This window comes from Bombina bombina, chromosome 1 (assembly GCF_027579735.1).
Source record: "Bombina bombina isolate aBomBom1 chromosome 1, aBomBom1.pri, whole genome shotgun sequence".
Taxonomy (NCBI): Eukaryota; Metazoa; Chordata; class Amphibia; order Anura; family Bombinatoridae; genus Bombina; species Bombina bombina.
The window spans coordinates 1369388663-1369411392 of NC_069499.1; the positions used below are offsets into that span (position 1 = coordinate 1369388663).

Consider the following 22730-nt stretch of genomic DNA (forward strand, 5'->3'; position numbering starts at 1 on the left):
TACCCATGGAGTGGGTTTGGAAAACAATTAAATTTGCAGACAAGATTTCTGATATACGGTAGAGATATGTTAATGAAATGCTATTGATAAAAAGCGTATTTGGGGTAGTTAGTTAGTAACAGGCATAGAAAATATTTACTTACAGTGGCCCTTTAAGAAGATGAGAGAGGCCTGTAATTTTCACCATAGGTATACCTCAACTATGAGAGACAAAATGTGGAAACAAATCCAGACAATCACATTGTCTGATTTGGAAATAATTTATTTGCAAATTATGGTGGAAAAAAAGTATTTGGTCAACTACAAACAAGCAAGATTTATGGCTCTCACAGACCTGTATCTTCTTCTTTAAGAGGCTCCTCTGTCCTCCACTCATTACCTGTATTAATGGCACCTGTTTGAACTTATCAGTTATCAGTTATCAGTATAAAAGACACCTGTCCACAACCTCCAACAGTCACACTCCAAACTCCACTATGGTGAAGACCAAAGAGCTGTTGAAGGACACCAGAAACAAAATTGTAGACCTGCACCAGGCTGGGAAGACTGAATCTGAAATAGGCAAGCAGCTTGGTGTGAAGGAATCAACTGGGAGCAATAATTAGAAAATGTAAGACATACAAGACCATTGATAATCTTCCTCGATCTGGGGCTCCACGCAAGATCTCACCCTGTGGGGTCAAAATGATTACAAGAACGGTGAGTAAACATCCCAGAACCACATGGGGGGACCTAGTAAATGACCTGCAGAGAGCTGGGACCAACGTAACAAAGGCTACCATCAGTAACACACTATGCCGCCAGGGACTCAGATCCTGCAGTGCCAGAAATGTCCCCCTGCTTAAGCCAGTACATGTCCGGGCCCATCTGAAGTATGCTAGAGAGCATTTGGATGATCCAGAAGCGGATTGGGAGAATGTCATATGGTCAGATGAAACCAAAGTAGAACTGTTTGGTACAAACACAACTTGTCATGTTTGGAGGAGAGAGAACACCATACCTACTGTGAAGCATGGGGGTGGCAACATCATACTTTTGGGCATTTTCTCTGCAAAGGGAACAGGACGACTGATCCGTGTACATGAAAGAATGAATGGGGCCATGTATCGTGAGATTTTTAATGCAAACCTCCTTCCATCAGCAAGGGCATTGAAGATAAAACGTGGCTGGGTCTTTCAGCATGACAATTATCCCAAACACACTGCCCGGGCAGCGAAGGAGTGGCTTCGTAAGAAGCATTTCAAGGTCCTGGAGTGGCCTAGCCAGTCTCCAGATCTCAACCCCATAGAAAACCTTTGGAGGGAGTTGATAGTCCGTGTTGCCCAGCGACAGCCCCAAAACATCACTGCTCTATAGGAGATCTGCATGCAGGAATGGGCCAACATACCAGCAACAGTGTGTGACAACCTTGTGAAGACTTACAGAAAATGTTTGACCTCTGTCATTGCCAACAAAGGATATATAACAAAGTATTGAGATGAACTTTTGATATTGACCAAATACTTATTTTCCACCATAATTTGCAAATAAATTCTTTCCAAATCAGACAATGTGATTGTCTGGATTTGTTTCCACATTTTGTCTCCGATAGTTGAGGTATACCTATGATGAAAATTACAGGCCTCTCATCTTCTTAAGTGGGAGAACTTGCACAATTGGTGGCTGACTAAATATTTTTTTTCCCCACTGTATGAACATATGACCAGGCCTAACTGAGATCATTGTATAAATTCTTCTTGTGCTATTGTTCTTCTCCTGTATATTAAATTAACTCACCTGTTAATAAAGAGGGGGGTTTGGCGTCCTTCCAAGAATCTGCACACCAGTAAGGAGAGCAACATATGCTGGACTCTTAAGGGAAGGTTGTGTGGTTAAGTTTCTGCACTCCTTACCACGGTCTCTAGTATTGTGTATAAGCTCAATGTGAGCAATTACTTGATTGTATTGCCGATCCTATTTGTATTTGGTGGTTCCTGCAGCTCTTGTGGCGCTTTTTATACTTGTATTTTAAATAAATCCTTTTTTACAAAAATCCTGTTCAAGCAACTGTTTACCCAACAGTATAACATTGGGTGTGCGCATAAACCTGAGCTTGGCTATAGCTCCATCTCATGTGAGTAAGCATTTGTAAACAAGCATTCTGCATTTTGAAAAAGTTACAGAGTTACGCTATGTGGCATCTCTTTCTTTCTTTTCATATGAGGATCAAAAGAAAATAGAAGCGTGAAGATCTCGAAAGAACACACATATCCTTATAAGAACTTTTATAAGTATTTAGTTTACACTACAGTATACTTTGTTAATCACCATCTTTGGTTTATTATTTTATCACATTAAATTCTATTTATATCGCGGTGGGTGCAAATATACGGTGGGGAGCCTGAAATTATAAAGCAGCAAACATATGTGGGCAGGGATTTGTTTGGAGCTCAGATCTTAAGGTTGTCAATATTGTACTCTAATAAAGTAGTATGTGGCTGCAAGCAACAGCTTTAAAAAGGCATTACCAACAAATGGAACTTGCAGTGATAGATCAAAGTCCAACAGTGATTTAGGAGATCCTGTAAATTTTCAGTACCCATTACAAAAACGTAGTAAGTCTCACAATATACTTAGGATAGTTAAGTCCCATAAAAATAACAACCAATCCGTCTCTGTATTTGTCATAGTATCAGTCTTGTAAGGCTGAGAGAAACACTTAAGCAGAGAAGAATTTAGCCCACTCCGGTTTTCAGGATATTTTTCTTTAGGCAACCATGGAGTTTGAGGCTCTGAACTATGGCAACAAGGCTAAGCTGGGTAGGGCAGTCCGAGAGTGAAAAGAGTTCTAAGACAATAAGGTAAGATCCGTTTTGGGCAGCCTTCTCGACGATCCGACCTGCATACCTCAGATGAAACAAACCGCTACGGGCCACAGTAGGAGATAATTGATGCCGTGCTAGGAGGTTATGATCCGCTGCAACTGATGCTTTGTAGGCAATGCTCACAGTGCCCAGAGGTATTGAGTGTTCAGCTCTAGATAGGCCGCCTCCAACTTCTATTCTGTTTAAGTGAGCCACTGCCACCACACTCTCCGCTCCCAAAATGCTCTGTAGTTGATGTCGAGTAAGTGAGGAACGCTGGGGCCCCAAAGCATCCCCCCTCTTGGGAGTAGCAATAATAGTGGGAGCATGATCAGTACGAGCAGCGGGTACTGCTGCTGCCTGTCAGGATGCTAATACGTTAAAGCATTTAAACACATCACGATAGCTGTCTAAAAAGCAGTGTATCTCTTCCATAACGCGCTCCGCAGTGTCCATGATTAGGTATGGTGGTAGACGTCAAATTTAAGAATAACTCAATAACCCTTGAGCAGTCTCGTTCTTTCCTGTAGTCGCTGCATAGGCCAAAAGATGGCGGCTCTCCAGGCTGCTTGCCAGCAGGTTACACCCGATGCTTGCGATGTTTCGTCAATGCAGTATTAGTCGTTGTGGGATTAAGTGCATAGGTCATCCATGCTAGTTGATTTACATTAATGGTCCAATATATAAGCTTGTACAGTCGCTAAATTCTTATATTATATTTTAAATGGTCAGAGCTACTAAAATGTGCGACCAAACAGCTTCACAGTTGGCTCCGCCCCCCCAATTTTTAGTTAGTTTAATAGTTCTCAGAACAGTTGCCTAGAACTGATTTTCTGGATTTGTCACAAAGGTGAAAGTTGATATTATTATATTTGGCACAGTTACTGTGGTTGTTTTTTTCAATATGGGAAGTCAGCAGGATAGAGAGCTTATTTGTCTGATTTACAAGTGTTTAATTGGTGAAGAATATATTTGATAATCATCATCATTCTTACCTTGCATTAAGCTTGGGATCACTGTGGTGCTCTGATACATTTTATTTGCCCAAACCTCAATGTACTGTATGTATCTGAGCCGGGGGGGGGCGTCCTATTTTTATGTTATAATATTAAGTACTACAACTTAAAGATTAGAAGGTCCTGCTCCCTAGAGCTTATAATCTAATCGGTGGTTGGAGAAACAAGATAGCTAAATAACACTTTCTGTGTTTGTGTAATGGCACCAGCCATTTCCCAGGATCAGCGTGCAGTTTTCAGGTAGTACACCGGAAATCCTCTGCAAGTAAAAAGCCCAGAATTGTGTAGAGCACACAGGCAACCAGGACTACTAAGTGGAATATACTCACAGACCAAAAATTACATTTATGCTTACCTGGTAAATTTATTTCTTTCCTGACACAGTGAGTCCACGGATCATCTAATTACTATTGGGAATATCACTCCTGCCCAGCAGGAGGCGGCAAAGAGCACCAAGCAAAGCTGTTAAATATCACCTCCCTTACCTCCAACCCCAGTCATTCGACCGAAGCAAAGGAGAGAAAGGAAGCAACAAGGTGCAGAGGTGTCTGAAGTTTATAACGAAAAACCCTGTCCTTAAGAAAACAGGGCAGGCTGTGGACTCACCGTGTCAAGAAATAAATACATTTATCAGGTAAGCATAAATTTTGTTTTCTTTCTAATGACATGGTGAGTCCACGGATCATCTAATTACTATTGGGAATCAATACCCAAGCTAGAGGACACAGATGATAAGGGAGGGACAAGACAGGGAACCTAAACGGAAGGCACCACTGCTTGAAGAACTTTTCTCCCAAAAGAAGCCTCAGCCGATGCAAAAGTATCAAATTTATAGAATTTAGAAAAAGTTTGAAGAGAGGACCAAGTTGCAGCCTTGCAAATCTGTTCCACAGAACCATCATTTTTGAATGCCCAGGAAGAGGAAACAGCCCTCGTAGAATGAGCCGAAACTCTTTCAGGAGGCTGCTGTCCAGCAGTTTCCTAGGCCAAGCGAATGATACTCTTCAGCCACAAAGAAAGAGAAGCATTGGAACAGGAACCATCACTCCCAGGTCGGAAAGATCTTGAACACAGTGTAAGAACGCCTCTTTTTTATCTGGTCTTCAGATAATCTTGAGAGAAGAAACCTGCCCCTGGAAGGGACAGTTTTGAACTCTAGCTTGTATCCCACGGACACTATGTCCACCGCCCAGGGATCCTGAACATCCCGAACCCAGGCCTGAGCGAAGAATGATAGTCTGCCCCCCACAAGATCCGGTCCCTGATCGGGGGCAGACCCTTTATGCTGAATTTGAGTCGTTGGTGCGCTTCTTAGCTTGCTCTCCCTTGTTCCACGACTGGTTGGACCTCCAGGAAGGCTTGGACTGTTCTTGTTTTGTAGAGGGAGAGGAAGGCTTACCCTTGAAGTTTCGAAAGGAATAAAAATTACTCTGACGTCCCTTCTGCTTATTGCTCTTATCCTGGGGGAGGGAATGACCTTTTCCTCCCGTAATGTCGGAAATGATCTCAGCCAGATCCGGCCCAAACAAGATCTTTCCCTTGTGAGGGATCGCCAAAAGCTTAGACTTAGATGACACATCCGCAGAACAGGACTTCAACCATAAGGCTCTGCGAACCAATACGGCAAAACCAGAAAACATAATTTATGTGAGAAGTTACCTGATACATTCATTTCTTTCATATTGGCAAGAGTCCATGAGCTAGTGACGTATGGGATATACATTCCTAACAGGAGGGGCAAAGTTTCCCAAACCTCAAAATGCCTATAAATACACCCCCCACCACACTCACAATTCAGTTTAACAAATAGCCAAGAAGTGGGGTGATAAGAAAGGAGTGAAAGAATCAACAAGGAATAACCACCACAAAAAAGGGTGGGCCTCATGGACTCTTGCCAATATGAAAGAAATGAATTTATCAGGTAAGTTCTTACATAAATTATGTTTTCTTTCATGTCATTGGCAAGAGTCCATGAGCTAGTGATATATGGGATAGCAAATACCCAAGATGTGGAACTCCACGCAAGAGTCACTAGAGAGGGAGGGATAAAAATAAAGACAGCCAATTCCGCTGAAAAAATAATCCACAACCCAAATGAAAAAGTTTTAATCGTTATAATGAAAAAAAAAGAAATTATAAGCAGAAGAATCAAACTGAAACAGCTGCCTGAAGAACTTCTCTACCAAAAACTGCTTCTGAAGAAGAGAAAACATCAAAATGGTAGAATTTAGTAAAAGTATGCAAAGAAGACCAAGTTGCTGCTTTGCAAATCTGATCAACAGAAGCTTCATTATTAAAAGCCCAGGAAGTAGAAACTGACCTAGTAGAATGAGCCGTAATGAGGCGGGGATTTACCCGACTCCAAATAAGCATGATGAATCAAAAGCTTTAACCAAGAAGCCAAAGAAATGGCAGAAGCTTTCTGACCTTTCCTAGAACCAGAAAAGATAACAAATAGACTAGAAGCCTTCCTGAAACCTTTAGTAGCTTCAACATAATATTTCAAAGCTCTTACCACGTCCAAAGAATGCAAAGATCTTTCCAAAGAATTTTTAGGATTAGGACACAACGAAGGGACAAGAATTTCTCTACTAATGTTGTTGGAATTCACAACCTTAGGTACAAATTTAAATGAAGTCCGCAAAACCGCCTTATCCTGATGAAAAATCAGAAAAGGAGACTCACAGGAAAGAGCAGATAATACAGAAACTCTTCTAGCAGAAGAGATAGCCAAAAGAAACAATACTTTCCAAGAAAGTAATTTAATGTCCAGAGAATGCATAGGCTCAAACGGAGGAGCCTGTAAAGCTCTCAAAACCAAATTAAGACTCCAAGGAGGAGAGATTGACTTAATGACAGGTTTGATACGAACCAAAGCCTGTACAAAACAACAAATGTCAGGAAGATTAGCAATTTTTCTGTGAAACAGAACAGAAAGAGCAGAGATTTGTCCTTTCAAGGAACTTGCAGACAAACCCTTATCCAAACCATCCTGAAGAAACTGTAAAATTCTAGGAATTCTAAAAGAATGCCAAGAGAACTTATGAGAAGAACACCATGAAATGTAAGTCTTCCAAACTCGGTAATGAATCTTTCTAGACACAGATTTACGAGCCTGCAACATAGTACTGATCACTGAGTTAGAGAAACCTCTATGACTAAGCACTAAGCGTTCAATCTCCATACCTTCAAATTTAATGATTTGAGATCCTGATGGAAAAACTGGCCTTGAGATAGAAGGTCTGGCCTTAACGGAAGTGGTAAAGGTTGGCAACTGGACATCCGAACAAGATCCGCATACCAAAACCTGTGTGGCCATGCTGGAGCCACCAGCAGTAAAAACGAATGCTCCATTATGATTTTGGAAATCACACTTGGAAGAAGAACTAGAGACGGAAAGATATAAGCAGGATGATAATTCCAAGGAAGTGACAATGCATCCACTGCTTCCGCCTGAGGATCCCTGGACCTGGACAGATACGTGGGAAGTTTCCTGTTTAGATGAGAAGCCCTCAGATCTATTTCTGGAAGCCCCCATATCTGAACAATCTGAAGAAACACATCTGGGTGAAGAGACCATTCTCCCGGATGTAAAGTCTGGCGACTGAGATAATCCGCTTCCCAATTGTCTATACCTGGGATATGGACCGCAGAGATTAGACAGGAGCTGGATTCCGCCCATGCAAGTATCCGAAATACTTCTTTCATAGCTTGAGGACTGTGAGTCCCACCTTGATGATTGACATACGCCACGGTTGTGACATTGTCTGTCTGAAAACAAATAAACGGTTCTCTCTTCAGAAGAGGCCAGGACTGAAGAGCGCTGAGAATCGCATGAAGTTCCCAAATATTGATTGGTAATCTCGCCTCTTGAGATTTCCAAACCCCCTGCGCTGTCAGAGATCCCCAGACAGCTCCCCAACCTGAAAGACTCGCATCTGTTGAAATCACAGTCCAGGTTGGACGAAGAAAAGAGGCCCCCTGAACCAAACGGTGGTGATCTAACCACCGTCAGAGATATTCGAGTATTGGGATTTAAGGATATCAATTGTGATATCTTTGTATAATCCCTGCACCATTGGTTCAGCATACAAAGCTGAAGAGGTCTCATGTGAAAACGAGGGGATCGCGTCCGATGCTACAGTTATGAGACCTAAAACCTCCATGCACATAGCTACTGAAGGGAATGACTGAGACTGAAGGTCCCGACAAGCTGAAACCAATTTCAGACGTCTTTTGTCTGTTAGAGACAAAGTCATGGAATCCTAAAAAGGTTACCCTTGTCTGAGGAATCAAGGAACTTTTTGGTAACTTGATCCTCCAACCACGTTTTTGAAGAAACAACCCTAGTTGATTTGTGTGAGATTCTGCAGAAAGTAAAGACTGAGAAAGTACCAAGATATCGTCCAAATAAGGAAACACCGCAATACCCCGCTCTCTGATTACAGAGAGAAGGGCACCGAGAACCTTTGAGAAGATCCTTGGAGCTGTTGCTAGGCCAAAAGGAAGAGCAACAAATTGGTAATGCTTGTCTAGAAAAGAGAATCTCAGGAACTGATAGTGATCTGGATGAATTGGAATATGAAGATAAGCATCATGTAAGTCTATTGTGGACATATAATGCCCTTGCTGAACAAAAGGCAGAATAGTCCTTATAGTCACCATTTTGAATGTTGGTATTCTTACATAACGATTCAAAATTTTTAGATCCAGAATTGGTCTGAAAGAATTCTCTTTCTTTGGTACAATGAACAGATTTGAATAAAACCCCAGACCCCGTTCCAGATATGGAACAGGCACAATTACCCCAGATGACTCCAGGTCTGAAACACACTTCAGAAAAGCCTGAGCCTTTACTGGGTTCACTGGAATGTAAGAGAGAAAGAACCTTCTCACAGGCAGTCTTACCTTGAAACCTATTCTGTAACCTTTAGAAACAATGTTCTGAATCCAATGATTTTGAATTGAATTGATCCAAACATCTTTGAAAAATCGTAGTCTGCCCCCTACCAGCTGTGCTGGAATGAGGGCCGCACCTTCATGCGGACTTGGGGGCTGGTTTTGATTTTCTAAAAAGGCTTGGATTTATTCCAGACTGGAGAAGGCTTCCAATTGGAAACCGTTCCTTTAGGGGAAGGGTCAGGCTTCTGTTCCTTATTCTGACGAAAGGAACGAAAACTGTTAGCAGCCCTAAATTTACCCTTAGATTTTTTTATCCTGAGGCAAAAAAGCTCCCTTCCCCCCAGTAACAGTTGAAATTATAGAATCCAACTGAGAACCAAACAATGTATTACCTTGGAAAGAGATAGCAACGTAGACTTAGAAGTCATATCCGCATTCCAAGATTTAAGCCATAAAGCTCTTCTAGCTAGAATAGCTAAAGACATATACCTGACATCAATTCTAATGATATAAAAAATGGCATCACAAATGAAATTATTAGCATGTTGAATTAGCTTAACAATGCTATACACATTATGATCTGGTACTTGTTGCGCTAAAGCCTCCAACCAAAAAGTTGAAGCCGCAGCAACATCAGCCAAAGAAATAGCAGGCCTAAGAAGATGACCTGAACATAAATAAGCCTTCCTTAGATAAGATTCAAGCTTCCTATCTAAAGGATCTTTAAAAGAAGTACTATCTGTCGTAGGAATAGTAGTACGTTTAGCAAGAGTAGAAATAGCCCCATCAACTTTGGGGATTTTTTCCCAAAACTCCAATCTATCAGACGGCAAAGGGTACAGTCTCTTAAACCTTAAAGAGCATCAGGAACTGGAAAAACATCTGAAAGAGCATCAGGAACTGGAAAAACCTCTGGAAAAAAAACATCTGAAAGAGCATCAGGAACTGGAAAAACCTCTGGAATAACTACATGAGGTTTAAAAACCGAATTTAAACGTTTACTGGTTTTAATATCAAGAGGACTAGACTCCTCCATATCTAATGCAATCAACACCTCTTTTAATAAAGAACGAATAAACTCCATTTTAAATAAATATGAAGATTTGTCAGTGTCAATATCTGAGGCAGAATCTTCGGAACCAGATACAGTGGGGAAAAAACATAATTTATGTAAGAACTTACCTGATAAATTCATTTCTTTCATATTAGCAAGAGTCCATGAGCTAGTGACGTATGGGATATACATTCCTACCAGGAGGGGCAAAGTTTCCCAAACCTCAAAATGCCCACAAATACACCCCTCACCACACCCACAATTCAGTTTAACGAATAGCCAAGAAGTGGGGTGATAAGAAAGGAGCGAAAGCATCAAAATAAGGAATTGGAATAATTGTGCTTTATACAAAAAAAATCATAACCACCACAAAAAAGGGTGGGCCTCATGGACTCTTGCTAATATGAAAGAAATGAATTTATCAGGTAAGTTCTTACATAAATTATGTTTTCTTTCATGTAATTAGCAAGAGTCCATGAGCTAGTGACGTATGGGATAATAAATACCCAAGATGTGGAACTTCCACGCAAGAGTCACTAGAGAGGGAGGGATAAAATAAAGACAGCCAATTCCGCTGAAAAATAATAATCCACAACCCAAAACAAAAGTTTTAATCTCAATAATGAAAAAAACTGAAATTATAAGCAGAAGAATCAAACTGAAACAGCTGCCTAAAGTACTTTTCTACCAAAAACTGCTTCAGAAGAAGAAGAAACATCAAAATGGTACAATTTAGTAAAAGTATGCAAAGAAGACCAAGTTGCTGCTTTGCAAATCTGATCAACAGAAGCTTCATTCCTAAACGCCCAGGAAGTAGAAACTGACCTAGTAGAATGAGCCGTAATTCTTTGAGGCGGGGATTTACCCGACTCTACATAAGCATGATGAATCAAAGACTTTAACCAAGACGCCAAAGAAAAGGCGGAGGCCTTCTGACCTTTTCTGGACCCAGAAAAGATAACAAATAGACTAGAAGTCTTTCTAAAATCTTTAGTAGCTTCAACATAATATTTCAAAGCTCTTACTACATCCAAAGAATGTAAAGATCTCTCCTTTGAATTCTTAGGATTAGGACACAATGAAGGAACAACAATTTCTCTACTAATGTTGTTAGAATTCACAACCTTAGGTAAAAAACTTTAAATGAAGTCCGCAACACTGCCTTATCCTGATGAAAAATCAGAAAAGGAGATTCACAAGAAAGAGCAGATAACTCAGAAACTCTTCTAGCAGAAGAGATGGCCAAAAGGAACAGAACTTTCCAAGAAAGTAATTTAATGTCCAGAGAATGCATAGGTTCAAACAGAGGAGCTTGTAAAGCCCTCAGAACCAAATTAAGACTCCAAGGAGGAGAGATTGACTTAATGACAGGTTTGATATGAACCAAAGCCTGTACAAAACAATGAATATCAGGAAGATTAGCAATCTTTCTGTAAAAAAGAACAGAAAGAGCAGAGAGTCCTTTCAATGAACTTGCAGACAAACCTTTATCCAAACCATCCTGAAGAAACTGTAAAATTCTAGGAATTCTAAAAGAATGCCAGGAGAATTTATGAGAAGAACACCAAGAAATGTAAGTCTTCCAGACTCGATAATAAATCTTCCTAGACACAGATTTACGAGCCTGTAACATAGTATTAATTACTGAGTCAGAGAAACCTCTATGACTAAGAATCGAGCATTCAATTTCCATACCTTCAAATTTAATGATTTGAGATCCTGATGGAAAAAAGGGCCTTGAGATAGAAGGTCTGGTCTTAACGGAAGAGTCCAAGGTTGGCAACTGGCCATCCGAATGAGATCCGCATACCAAAACCTGTGAGGCCATGCTGGAGCCACCAGCAGTACAAACGAATGTTCCATTAGAATTTTGGAAATCACTTTTGGAAGAAGAACTAGAGGCGGAAAGATATAGGCAGGATGATAATTCCAAGGAAGCGACAACGCGTCCACTGCCTCCGCCTGAGGATCCCTGAATCTGGACAGATACCTGGGAAGTTTCTTGTTTAGATGAGAGGCCATCAGATATATTTCTGGAAGTCCCCAGATTTGAACAATCTGAAGAAATACTTCTGAGTGAAGGGACCATTCGCCCGGATGTAACGTCTGGCGACTGAGATAATCCGCTTCCCAATTGTCTATACCTGGGATATGGACCGCAGAGATTAGACAGGAGCTGGATTCCGCCCATACAAGTATCCGAGATACTTCTTTCATAGCCTGAGGACTGTGAGTCCCACCCTGATGATTGACATATGCCACGGTTGTGACATTGTCTGTCTGAAAACAAATAAACGATTCTCTCTTCAGAAGAGGCCAGAACTGAAGAGCTCTGAAAATCGCACGGAGTTCCAAAATGTTGATTGGTAATCTCGCCTCCTGAGATTCCCAAACCCCCTGCGCTGTCAGAGATCCCCATACAGCTCCCCAACCTGACAGACTCGCATCTGTTGAGATTACAGTCCAGGTTGGACGAACAAAAGAAGCCCCTTGGACTAAACGATGGTGATCTATCCACCACGTCAGAGAGTGTCGTACATTGGGATTTAAGGATATTAATTGTGATATCTTTGTATAATCCCTGCACCACTGGTTCAGCATACAAAGCTGAAGAGGTCGCATGTGAAAACGAGCAAAGGGGATCGCGTCCGATGCAGCAGTCATGAGACCTAGAATTTCCATGCATAAAGCTACCGAAGGGAATGATTGAGACTGAAGGTTTCGACAGGCTGAAACCAATTTCAGACGTCTCTTTTCTGTTAGAGACAAGGTCATGGACACTGAATCTATTTGAAAACCCAAAAAGGTTACCTGTGTCTGAGGAATCAACAAACTCTTTGATAAATTGATCCTCCAACCATGTCTTTGAAGAAACGACACAAGTTGATTCGTATGAGATTCTGCAGAATGTGAAGACTGAGCAAGTACCAAGATATCGTCCAAATAAGGAAATACCGCAATACCCTGTTCTCTGATTACAGAGAGAAGGGCACCGAGAACCTTTGAAAAGATCCTTGGAGCTGTTGCTAGGCCAAACGGCAGAGCCACAAACTGGTAATGCTTGTCTAGAAAAGAGAATCTCAGAAACTGAAAGTGATCTGGATGAATCGGAATATGGAGATATGCATCCTGTAAATCTATTGTGGACATATAATGCCCTTGCTGAACAAAAGGCAGAATAGTCCTTATAGTTACCATTTTGAATGTTGGTATCCTTACATAACGATTCAATATCTTTAGATCCAGAACTGTTCTGAAGGAATTCTCCTTCTTTGGTACAATGAATAGATTTGAGTAAAACCCCAGACCCTGTTCCAGAACTGGAACTGGCACAATATCTCCAGCCAACTCTAGATCTGAAACACATTTCAGAAATGCCTGAGCCTTCACTGGGTTTATTGGAATGCGAGAGAGAAAAAATCTTCTTGCAGGCGGCCTTACCTTGAAACCTATTCTGTACCCTTGTGAAACAATGTTCTGAATCCAAAGACGGTGAATCGAATTGATCCAAATGTCTTTGAAAAATCATAACCTGCCCCCTACCAGCTGTGCTGGAATGAGGGCCGCACCTTCATGTGGACTTGGGAGCTGGTTTTGACTTTCTAAAAGGCTTGGATTTATTCCAGATTGGAGAAGGTTTCCAAACAGAAACCGTTCCTTTAGGGGAAGGGTCAGGCTTCTGTTCCTTATTCTGACGAAAGGAACGAAAACGATTAGCAGCCCTGTATTTACCTTTAGATTTTTTGTCCTGAGGCAAAAAAGTTCCTTTCCCCCCAGTAACAGTTGAAATAATAGAATCCAACTGAGAACCAAATAATTTATTACCTGACATCAATTCTAATGATATCAAAGATGGCATCACAAATAAAGTTATTAGCATGTTGAAGAAGTTTAACAATGCTATGAGTATTATGGTCTGACACTTGTTGCGCTAAAGCCTCCAACCAGAAAGTGGAAGCGGCAGCAACATCAGCCAAAGAAATAGCAGGTCTAAGAAGATTACCTGAACATAAATAAGCTTTCCTTAGGAAGGATTCAATCTTCCTATCTAAAGGATCCTTAAAGGAAGTACTATCCACCGTAGGAATAGTAGTACGTTTAGCAAGAGTAGAGATAGCCCCATCAACTTTAGGGATTTTGTCCCAAAACTCTAATCTATCAGATGGCACAGGATACAATTTCTTAAACCTTTGAGAAGGAGTAAAAGAAGTACCCAGATTATTCCATTCCCTAGAAATTACTTCAGAAATAGCATCAGGGACAGGAAAAACTTCTGGAATAACTATAGGAGGTTTAAAAAACGAATTTAAATGCTTAGTAGATTTAGTATCAAGAGGACTAGACTCCTCCATATCTAATGCGATTAAAACTTCTTTAAGTAAAGAACGAATAAATTCCATTTTAAATAAATATGAAGATTTATCAGTGTCAATATCTGAGACAGAATCTTATGAACCAGATAAATCCTCATCAGAAACAGACAAGTCAGAATGATGACGGTCATTAAAAAATTCATCTGAAATATGAGAAGTTTTAAAAGACCTTTTACGTTTACTGGAAGGAGGAATAACAGACAGAGCCTTCCTAATAGATTTAGAAACAAATTCTTTTATATTAACAGGAACATCCTGAGCATTAGATGTTGAGGGAACAACAACAGGTAATGGAATATTACTAATGGAAATACTATCTACATTAGCAAGTTTATCATGACATTCATCACAAACTACAGCTGGAAGAACAGTTACCACAAGTTTACAACAAATGCACTTAACTTTGGTAGAACCAGCATCAGGCTGCGTCTTTCCAGAAGTAGATTCTGATCCAGGGTCAATTTGAGACATCTTGCAATATGTAAAAGAAAAAACAACATATAAAGCAAAATTTATCAAATTCCTTAAATGACAGTTTCAGGAATGGGAAAAAATGCCAATGAACAAGCCTCTAGCAACCAGAAGTAATGAAAAATGAGACTGAAATAATGTGAAAAAAAGGTGGAGACAAGAATGACGCCCACATTTTTTGGCGCCAAAAAATTACGCCCACATTATTGGCGCTAAGTACAATGCCTACATTTTTTGGCGCTAAGAATGACGCAACATCCGGTGACGCCGACATTTTTGGCACAAAAACGTCAAAAAAATTACACAATCACGAACAACTTCCGGCGTCAATTAGGGCGCCGGAAATGACAAATTTTTTGCGCCAAAAATGACGCAATAAATAGAAGCATTTTCAGCCCCCGCAAGCCTAACAGCCCACAGGGAAAAAAGTCAATTGAAACAATTTTTAAGGTAAGAAAAAATGATCATTCATATGCATTATCCCAAATAATAAAACTGACTGTCTGAAATAAGGAATACTGATCATCCTGAATCATGGCAAATATAAGTTTAAAGACATATATTTAGAACTTTATATATAAAGTGCCCAACCATAGCTTAGAGTGTCACAAAAAATAAGACTTACTTACCCCAGGACACTCATCTACATATAGTAGATAGCCAAACCAGTACTGAAACGAGAATCAGAAGAGGTAATGGTATATAAGAGTATATCGTCGATCTGAAAAGGGAGCTAAGAGATGAATCTCTACGACCGATAACAGAGAACCTATGAAATAGATCCCGTAGAAGGAGACCATTGAATTCAAATAGGCAATATTCTCTTCACATCCCTCTGACATTCACTGCACTCTGAGAGGAAAACCGGGCTCCAGCCTGTTGCGAAGTGCATATCAACGTAGAATCTAGCACAAACTTACTTCACCACCTCCACGGGGGCAAAGTTTGTAAAACTGAATTGTGGGTGTGGTGAGGGGTGTATTTATGGGCATTTTGAGGTTTGGTAGGAATGCATATCCTATGTATATCCCATACGTCACTAGCTCATGGACTCTTGCTAATTAGATGAAAGAAAAGTATTTAGTCAGCCACCAATTGTGCAAGTTTAACCACTTAAGAAGATGAGAGAGGCCTGTAATTTTCACCATAGGTATACCTCAACTATGAGAGACAAAATGTGGAAACAAATCCAGACAATTACATTGTCTGATTTGGAAATAATTTATTTGCAAATTATAGTGGAAAATTAGTATTTGGTCACCTACAAACAAGCAAGATTTCTGTCTCTCACATACCTGTATCTTCTTCTTTAAGATGCTCCTCTGTCCTCCACTCATTACCTGTATTAATGGCACCTGTTTGAAGTTGTTATCAGTATAAAAGACACCTGTCCACAACCTCAAACAGTCACACTCCAAACTCCACTATGGTGAAGTATCGAAGGACACCAGAAACAAAATTGTAGACCTGCACCAGGCTGGGAAGACTGAATCTGCAATAGGCAAGCAGCTTGGTGTGAAGAAATCAACTGTGGGAGCAATAATTAGAAAATGGAAGACATACAAGACCACTGATAATCTCCCTCGATCTGGGGCTCCACGCAAGATCTCACCCCGTGGGGTCAAAATGATCACAAGAACGGTGAGCAAACATCCCAAAACCACACAGGGGGGACCTAGTGAATGCCCTGCAGAGAGCTGGACCAACGTAACAGAGGCTACCATCAGTAACACACTACGCTGCCAGGGACTCAGATCCTGCAGTGCCAGACGTGTTCCCCTGCTTAAGCCAGTACATTTCCGGGCCAGTCTGAAGTATGCTAGAGACCATTTGGATGATCCAGAAGCGGATTGGGAGAAGGTCATATGGTCAGATGAAAGCATAGTAGAACTGTTTGGTAGAAACACAACTTGTCGTGTTTGGAGGAGAGAGAACACCATACCTACTGTGAAGCATGGGAGTTTCAACATCATGCTTTGGGGCTGTTTCTCTGCAAAGGGAACAGGACAACTGATCCGTGTACATGAAAGAATGAATGGGGCCTTGTATCGTGAGATGTTGAGTGTAAACCTCCTTCCATCAGCAAGGGCATTGAAGATGAAATGTGGCTGGGTCTTTCAGCATGACAATGATCCCAAACACACCGCCCGAGCAACGAAGGAGTGGTTTCGTAAGAAGCATTTCAAGGTCCTGGAGTGGCCTAGCCAGTCTCCAGATCTCAACCCCATAGAAAACCTTTGGAGGGAGTTGAAAGTCTGTGTTGCCCAGCGACAGCCCCAAAACATCACTGCTCTAGAGGAGATCTGCAAGCAGGAATGGGCCAACATATCAGCAACAGTGTGTGACAACCTTGTGAAGACTTACAGAAAACGTTTGACCTCTGTCATTGCCAACAAAGGATATATAACAAAGTATTGAGATGAACTTTTGATATTGACCAAATACTTATTTTCCACCATAATTTGCAAATAAATTATTTCCAAATCAGACAATGTGATTGTCTGGATTTGTTTCCACATTTTGTCTCTCATAGTTGAGGTATACCTATGATGAAAATTACAGGCCTCTCTCATCTTCTTAAGTGGGAGAACTTGCACAATTGGTGGCTGACTAAATACTTTTTTTCCCCACTGTAGATCCTCATCAGAGATAGATAAATCAGAATGCTGGCGGTCATTTAAAAATTCATCTAATTTATGAGAAGTTTTAAAAGACCTTTTACGTTTACTAGAAGGAGGTATAACAGACAGGGCCTTCTGAATAGAATTAGAAACAAATTCTCTCACATTAACAGGAATATCCTGAACATTATATGTTGAAGGAACAACAACAGGTAATGGACTACTACTAATGGAAATATTGTCTGCTTTTGAAAGTCTATCATGACAACTAACACAAACTACAGCTGGAGGAACAGTTACCACAAGTTTACAACAAATGCACTTAGCTTTGGTAGAACCGACATCAGGCAGCAGCATTCCAGAAGCAGATTCTGATACAGGGTCAGACTGAGACATCTTGCAATATGTAATGGAAAAAACAACATATAAAGCAAAATGATCAAATTCCTTAAATGACAGTTTCATGAATGGGAAAAAATGCAAACAGAATAAGCCTCTGGAAACCAGAAGCAAAAAGAAACCAAGACTTAAATAATGTCAAAAAAACTGGCGCCAAGTATGACGCCCCCAATTGACAAATTTTTTGGCGCCAAAAACGTCTGCAACACACACGAGCGTGACTACGTGAAAACTCTTGGCGCCAACTAAGACGCCGGAAATTACGTCATAATGTCGACAAACGTAATTCTCGCGCCAAAAAAGTCTTGCGCCAAAAATAACGCAATAAATTATACAATTTTTTGCTCCCGCAAGCCTAACAGCCCGCAATTTAGAAAGAAAAGTCAATTTGAAAAATTTTCAGGTAAGAATTTTTTTTATTCATATGCATTCATATGCATTTCCCAAAAGGAAATATACTGATTAACCTGTATCATGGCAAATATAAGTATAAAACATATATTTAGAACTTTACATATAAAGTGCCAAACCATAGCTGAGAGTGTCAAAAATAAAATAAGACATACTTACCAAAGACACTCATCAACATATAGCAGATAGCCAAACCAGTACTGAAACGAGAATCAGCAGAGGTAATGGTATATAAGAGTATATCGTCGATCTGAGAAGGGAGGTAGAAGATGAATCTCTACGACCGAAAACAGAGAACCTATGAAATAGATCCCCGAAAGGATGACCATTGCATTCAATAGGTAATACTCCCTTCACATCCCTCTGTCATTCACTGCACTCTGAGAGGAAACCGGGCTTCAGCATGCTGCGAAGCGCATATCAACGTAGAAATCTAGCACAAACTTACTTCACCACCTCTATAGGAGGCAAAGTTTGTAAAACTGAATTGTGGGTGTGGTGGGGGGTGTATTTATAGGCATTTTGAGGTTTGGGAAACTTTGCCCCTCCTGGTAGGAATGTATATCCCATACGTCACTAGCTCGTGGACTCTTGCCAATTACATGAAAGAAATGTTTGCTCCTAGTTTAATAACCTGTAGGGAGGCATCCGTAATAAAAGAATTGGCCAACTTAAGGGCCTTGATCCTATCATGGATCTCTTCGAGGGGAGTGTCTGTCCGAATAGAATCAGACAACGCATCAAACCAGTATGCTTCCGCACTAGTGACAGTAGCAATACACACCGCAGGTTGCCATTGTAAACCCTGGTTTATATACATTTTCTTGAGTAACCCCTCTAATTTCTTGTCCATAGGATCCTTAAAGAAACAACTATCTTCTATGGGAATAGTGGTCCTCTTAGCTAGTGTGGAAATTGCCCCTTCCAGCTTGGGTACTGTCTGCCAAGACTCCTTGATAGAGTCTGCTATAGGAAACATCTTCTTAAATATAGGGGATGGAGAAAAAGGGATACCCGGTCTCTCCCATTCCCTAGCAATAATCTCTGTAGCTCGATCTGGTAAAGGAAAAACCTCCACCGTGGAAAGTATAAGAAAATACTTGTTTAGTTTAATAGCCTTCTTATGATTGACTATGACAATAGTGTCAAAATCGTCCAGGATAGCTAAAACCTCATTAAAGGGACACTGAAGCCAATTTTTTTAATTTTTGAATTCAGAAAGAGCATGCAATTTTAAGCAACTTTCTAATTTACTCCTATTATCAATTTTTCTTCGTTCTCTTGCTATCATTTTTTTTAAAAAGAAGGCATCTAAGCTTTTTTTTGGTTTCAGTACTCTGGACAGCACTTTTTTATTGGTGGATGAATTTATCCACCAATCAGCAAGGACAACCAGGTTGTTCACAAAAAATGGGCCGGCATCTAAACTTACATTCTTGCATTTCAAATAAAGATACCAAGAGAATGAAGATAATTTGATAATTGGAGTAAATTCGAAATTTGCTTGAAATTTCATGCTCAATCTGAATCACAAAATTTAATTTTTGGGTACAGTGTCCCTTTAAGTAACAAACGGAGGTGTTCGAGCTTAAACCTGAAAGAAACAACTTCAGTATCAGCCAAAGGAATTACACGGTCTGAGTCTGAGATTTCATCCTGAGATGCTACCGAAGTATCTTCCTCCTTAGATTTCTGGGAAGGGACATTCGGAATAGCCACTACTGTGTCAGCAACCTTACTCACTGATTGTTTAGATTTCCTCTTGCACTTTCCCTGCAGCATGGGAAAAGCAGACAACGCATCAGATACCACTGAGGACATTAGGGAAGAAATGTCTTGCAAGGAAACTCCAGGTGGAGTAATAGAGGAAGCGCAGGGCACTGGCTGTATGGACAATAAATCTTGGGATGCTTGAGGAGAAAGCTGCGGCATATCTTGAACATTGTCAGACTCTTGAACAGCATCCGCCTTAGACAATGTTGGCTCAGAAAAAAGTCTATCCCTGTAATGTAAAGTTCTCTCAATACATGAGGAACAGAAAGTGATTGGTGGTTCCACATTAGCATTAAAACAAAGTACATGTAACATCTTGCAAGGCCTCTTGGTCCATCTTTATTCACCAATAAACAGGATATTTTATTTAGAAAATACCCCACAAAAAAAATGTTACTGTTCCTTTAAATTTTAAAACAAAACTGCTTTATTTTTCTGCAATAAAAATATAAAGTAGCACAAAAACCACTCCGGGTAACATCTACACCTCAGATTAGCTTTGCTGAGGTGCTTGCCTGCCTGACTGAAAGCGGAGTGATTATCCTGCTAGAAAATCCGGACTCAACTGCTATCTTTCTGAAAGTGAAGACCGGTAACCGTTATTCAGCTAATGGCTGTGACGCAGCTATTTCTCCGCTCCGTAACATAGAAAGTGAAGGGGGAAAAAGGCGCGCAACAGATAATGCCGCCTCAGCTAACCCCGCCCATCATGGGCGTTACAACGTTAACCTCCCGATCGGCTAAAAATATTACCAAAGCAGCAGGTAATAATAAAAACACCACCTCTGAGCCATATCCCCTCGTCCCCATTGACTGCTATTGCTGCCAACAATAAAATGATCCCCCAAGCAATAGGTGAATGTCTCTTGTCCCACAATCATATTGTAAAGTGCCATTTTCTGCAATGTGTCCCAGAAAAAACAAAGTTAGCACTTACCTTTAGACTTCTGCCAGGCAGCACGGCAGCTCACTAGGTTTTAGAAGACCAGTTCCCTCACATGGACCTGTGGATAAAAACAAAGACTAAGTAATCTTACTCAGGCTTGCACGGATAGGGCAGCATTAAATACATGGGAAGCGCAGTGAGGATTGTACCCCACAAGTTGCCATTGCTTGAAAGTCACCACTGCTCTACTGAAGAGACTGATATGGACTACGGCTACACCCTAGGACAAAGCAGAACAATCTTGCACTGCCTAAAAATAATAAAATCTTGCTTGAAGAATCTTCTTTCCAACACCTAACTTTACCACTTCCTTGCTCTAACGTAGGCAAAGAGAATGACTGGGGTTTGAGGGAAGGGAGGTGATATTAAACAGCTTTGCTTGGTGCTCTTTGCCACCTCCTGCTGGCAGGAGTGATATTTCCAATAGTAATTAGATGATCCGTGGACTCACCGTGTCATTAGAAAGAAATATATATATATAAAAGCCTCCTGAAATGTATTGAAGATCTCTAAAGCAGGAATCGATTCAGTTCCAAAAGTGTATTTACTGGAAACGCAGCTCGTATAATAAAATCTCAATGCTCTGTTTGATGAGGTTTTTATCTCTTGAAAAAGACAGTATACACTGTTGAAACGCGTTGAGATTTTATTATTCGAGCTGCGTTTTCAGTAAATACACTTTTGGAGCTGAATTGATTCCTGCTTTGGAGATCTTCAATATTTCAGGAGGCTTTAATATATATTTTTGTCTGTGAGTATATTGCACTTAGTAGTCCAGATTGCTTGTCTGTCCTATACCATTCTGGGCTTTTTACTTGCAGAGGATTTCCGGTGTACTACTTGAAAACGACATGCTGATCCCGGGAAACGACTGGTGCCACTTCACAAACACAAAACATCTTTTACAGCTTAAGGAGAAAGCTGAAGTAGGCTGCTACTATTCCATAAGAGAAGTTGTTTTATTGTTTTCATTGTACCTTTTTCACAGATTTCACTCTCATCTATTTTTAGCTAAATAACACTTACATGCTAGTTGAATCCTGGCCTTGCGGCTCAACAGCTTGCCATAACGATTCTGTGCGGCGCAGCTATATTCTCCGGCATCAGAAGCGTTCACCTGCCTCTTTTGTAAGTTGCGTATCCAGAGGGAGCCATTACTAAGCTGCTGAATGTGGGGTATACCAGATAAGGGATTCCCATTCTTGTACCAAGTGATGTTGATGGGGGGCTCACCCTCTGCCTGGCAGTTTAGTGTCAAGGCACGACCCCTTACTGCAATAGAGTCTGCCGGTTCCAACAGGAAAGAGAGGTCACCAGATAATGCAAGGCCTGGAAGTTATATGAAAAGTTATAGAACTTTAGAGAGTTTCATCAAACCATCACATAGGATTCTTTGTCATCCTGCAGAATCTCTCACAGACGGCCATACAGAACTCAAACCCTTAAAGCCTCCCATCTAATCAGGTATCACACTACAGTGCAGGCCATCACTCTCTATCTAAACATAATGCTCAGCATCACTACATAATACTTGTCCCTGAAGAGCATCCATTTCTATTACAGTTTGTATAACCACTTTTCCTATACACTAAAATATTCTAATTAAAGGGACAGTCTAGTCAAAATTAAATTTTCAAGATTCAGATAGGGCTGACAATGTTAAACAACTTTCCAATTTACTTTTATTATAAATTTGCTTTGTTCTGTTGGTATTCTTTGATGAAAGCTAAACCTAGGTATTCTCATTTACTCATTTCTAAGCTCTTGAAAGCTGCATCTTATATCAGTGCATTTTGACAGATTTGTTACAGCTAGACAGCGTTAAAGTGTGTCATATAGATAACATTGTGCTCACTACCTTGGAGTTATTTATAAGTCAGCCCAGATTGGCTAAAATGCAAGTCTGTCAAAAGAACTAAAA

General features: G+C 40.5%; 1 protein-coding gene across 1 annotated transcript in view; it reads right to left on the reverse strand.

Annotated features, from left to right (window-relative positions):
• The window catches only part of LOC128664928 (immunoglobulin superfamily DCC subclass member 3-like), a 57430-nt gene extending 35194 nt beyond the window's left edge, over positions 1–22236 (reverse strand). Inside the window, exons 1-2 of the mRNA XM_053719724.1 lie at positions 22227–22236; positions 21836–22138 (exon numbers count right to left, since the gene is read on the reverse strand). Coding sequence (XP_053575699.1) covers positions 21836–22138; positions 22227–22236 — 313 coding nt within the window. The remainder of the gene's footprint in view (positions 1–21835; positions 22139–22226) is intronic.
• Positions 22237–22730: the final 494 nt, after the last annotated feature.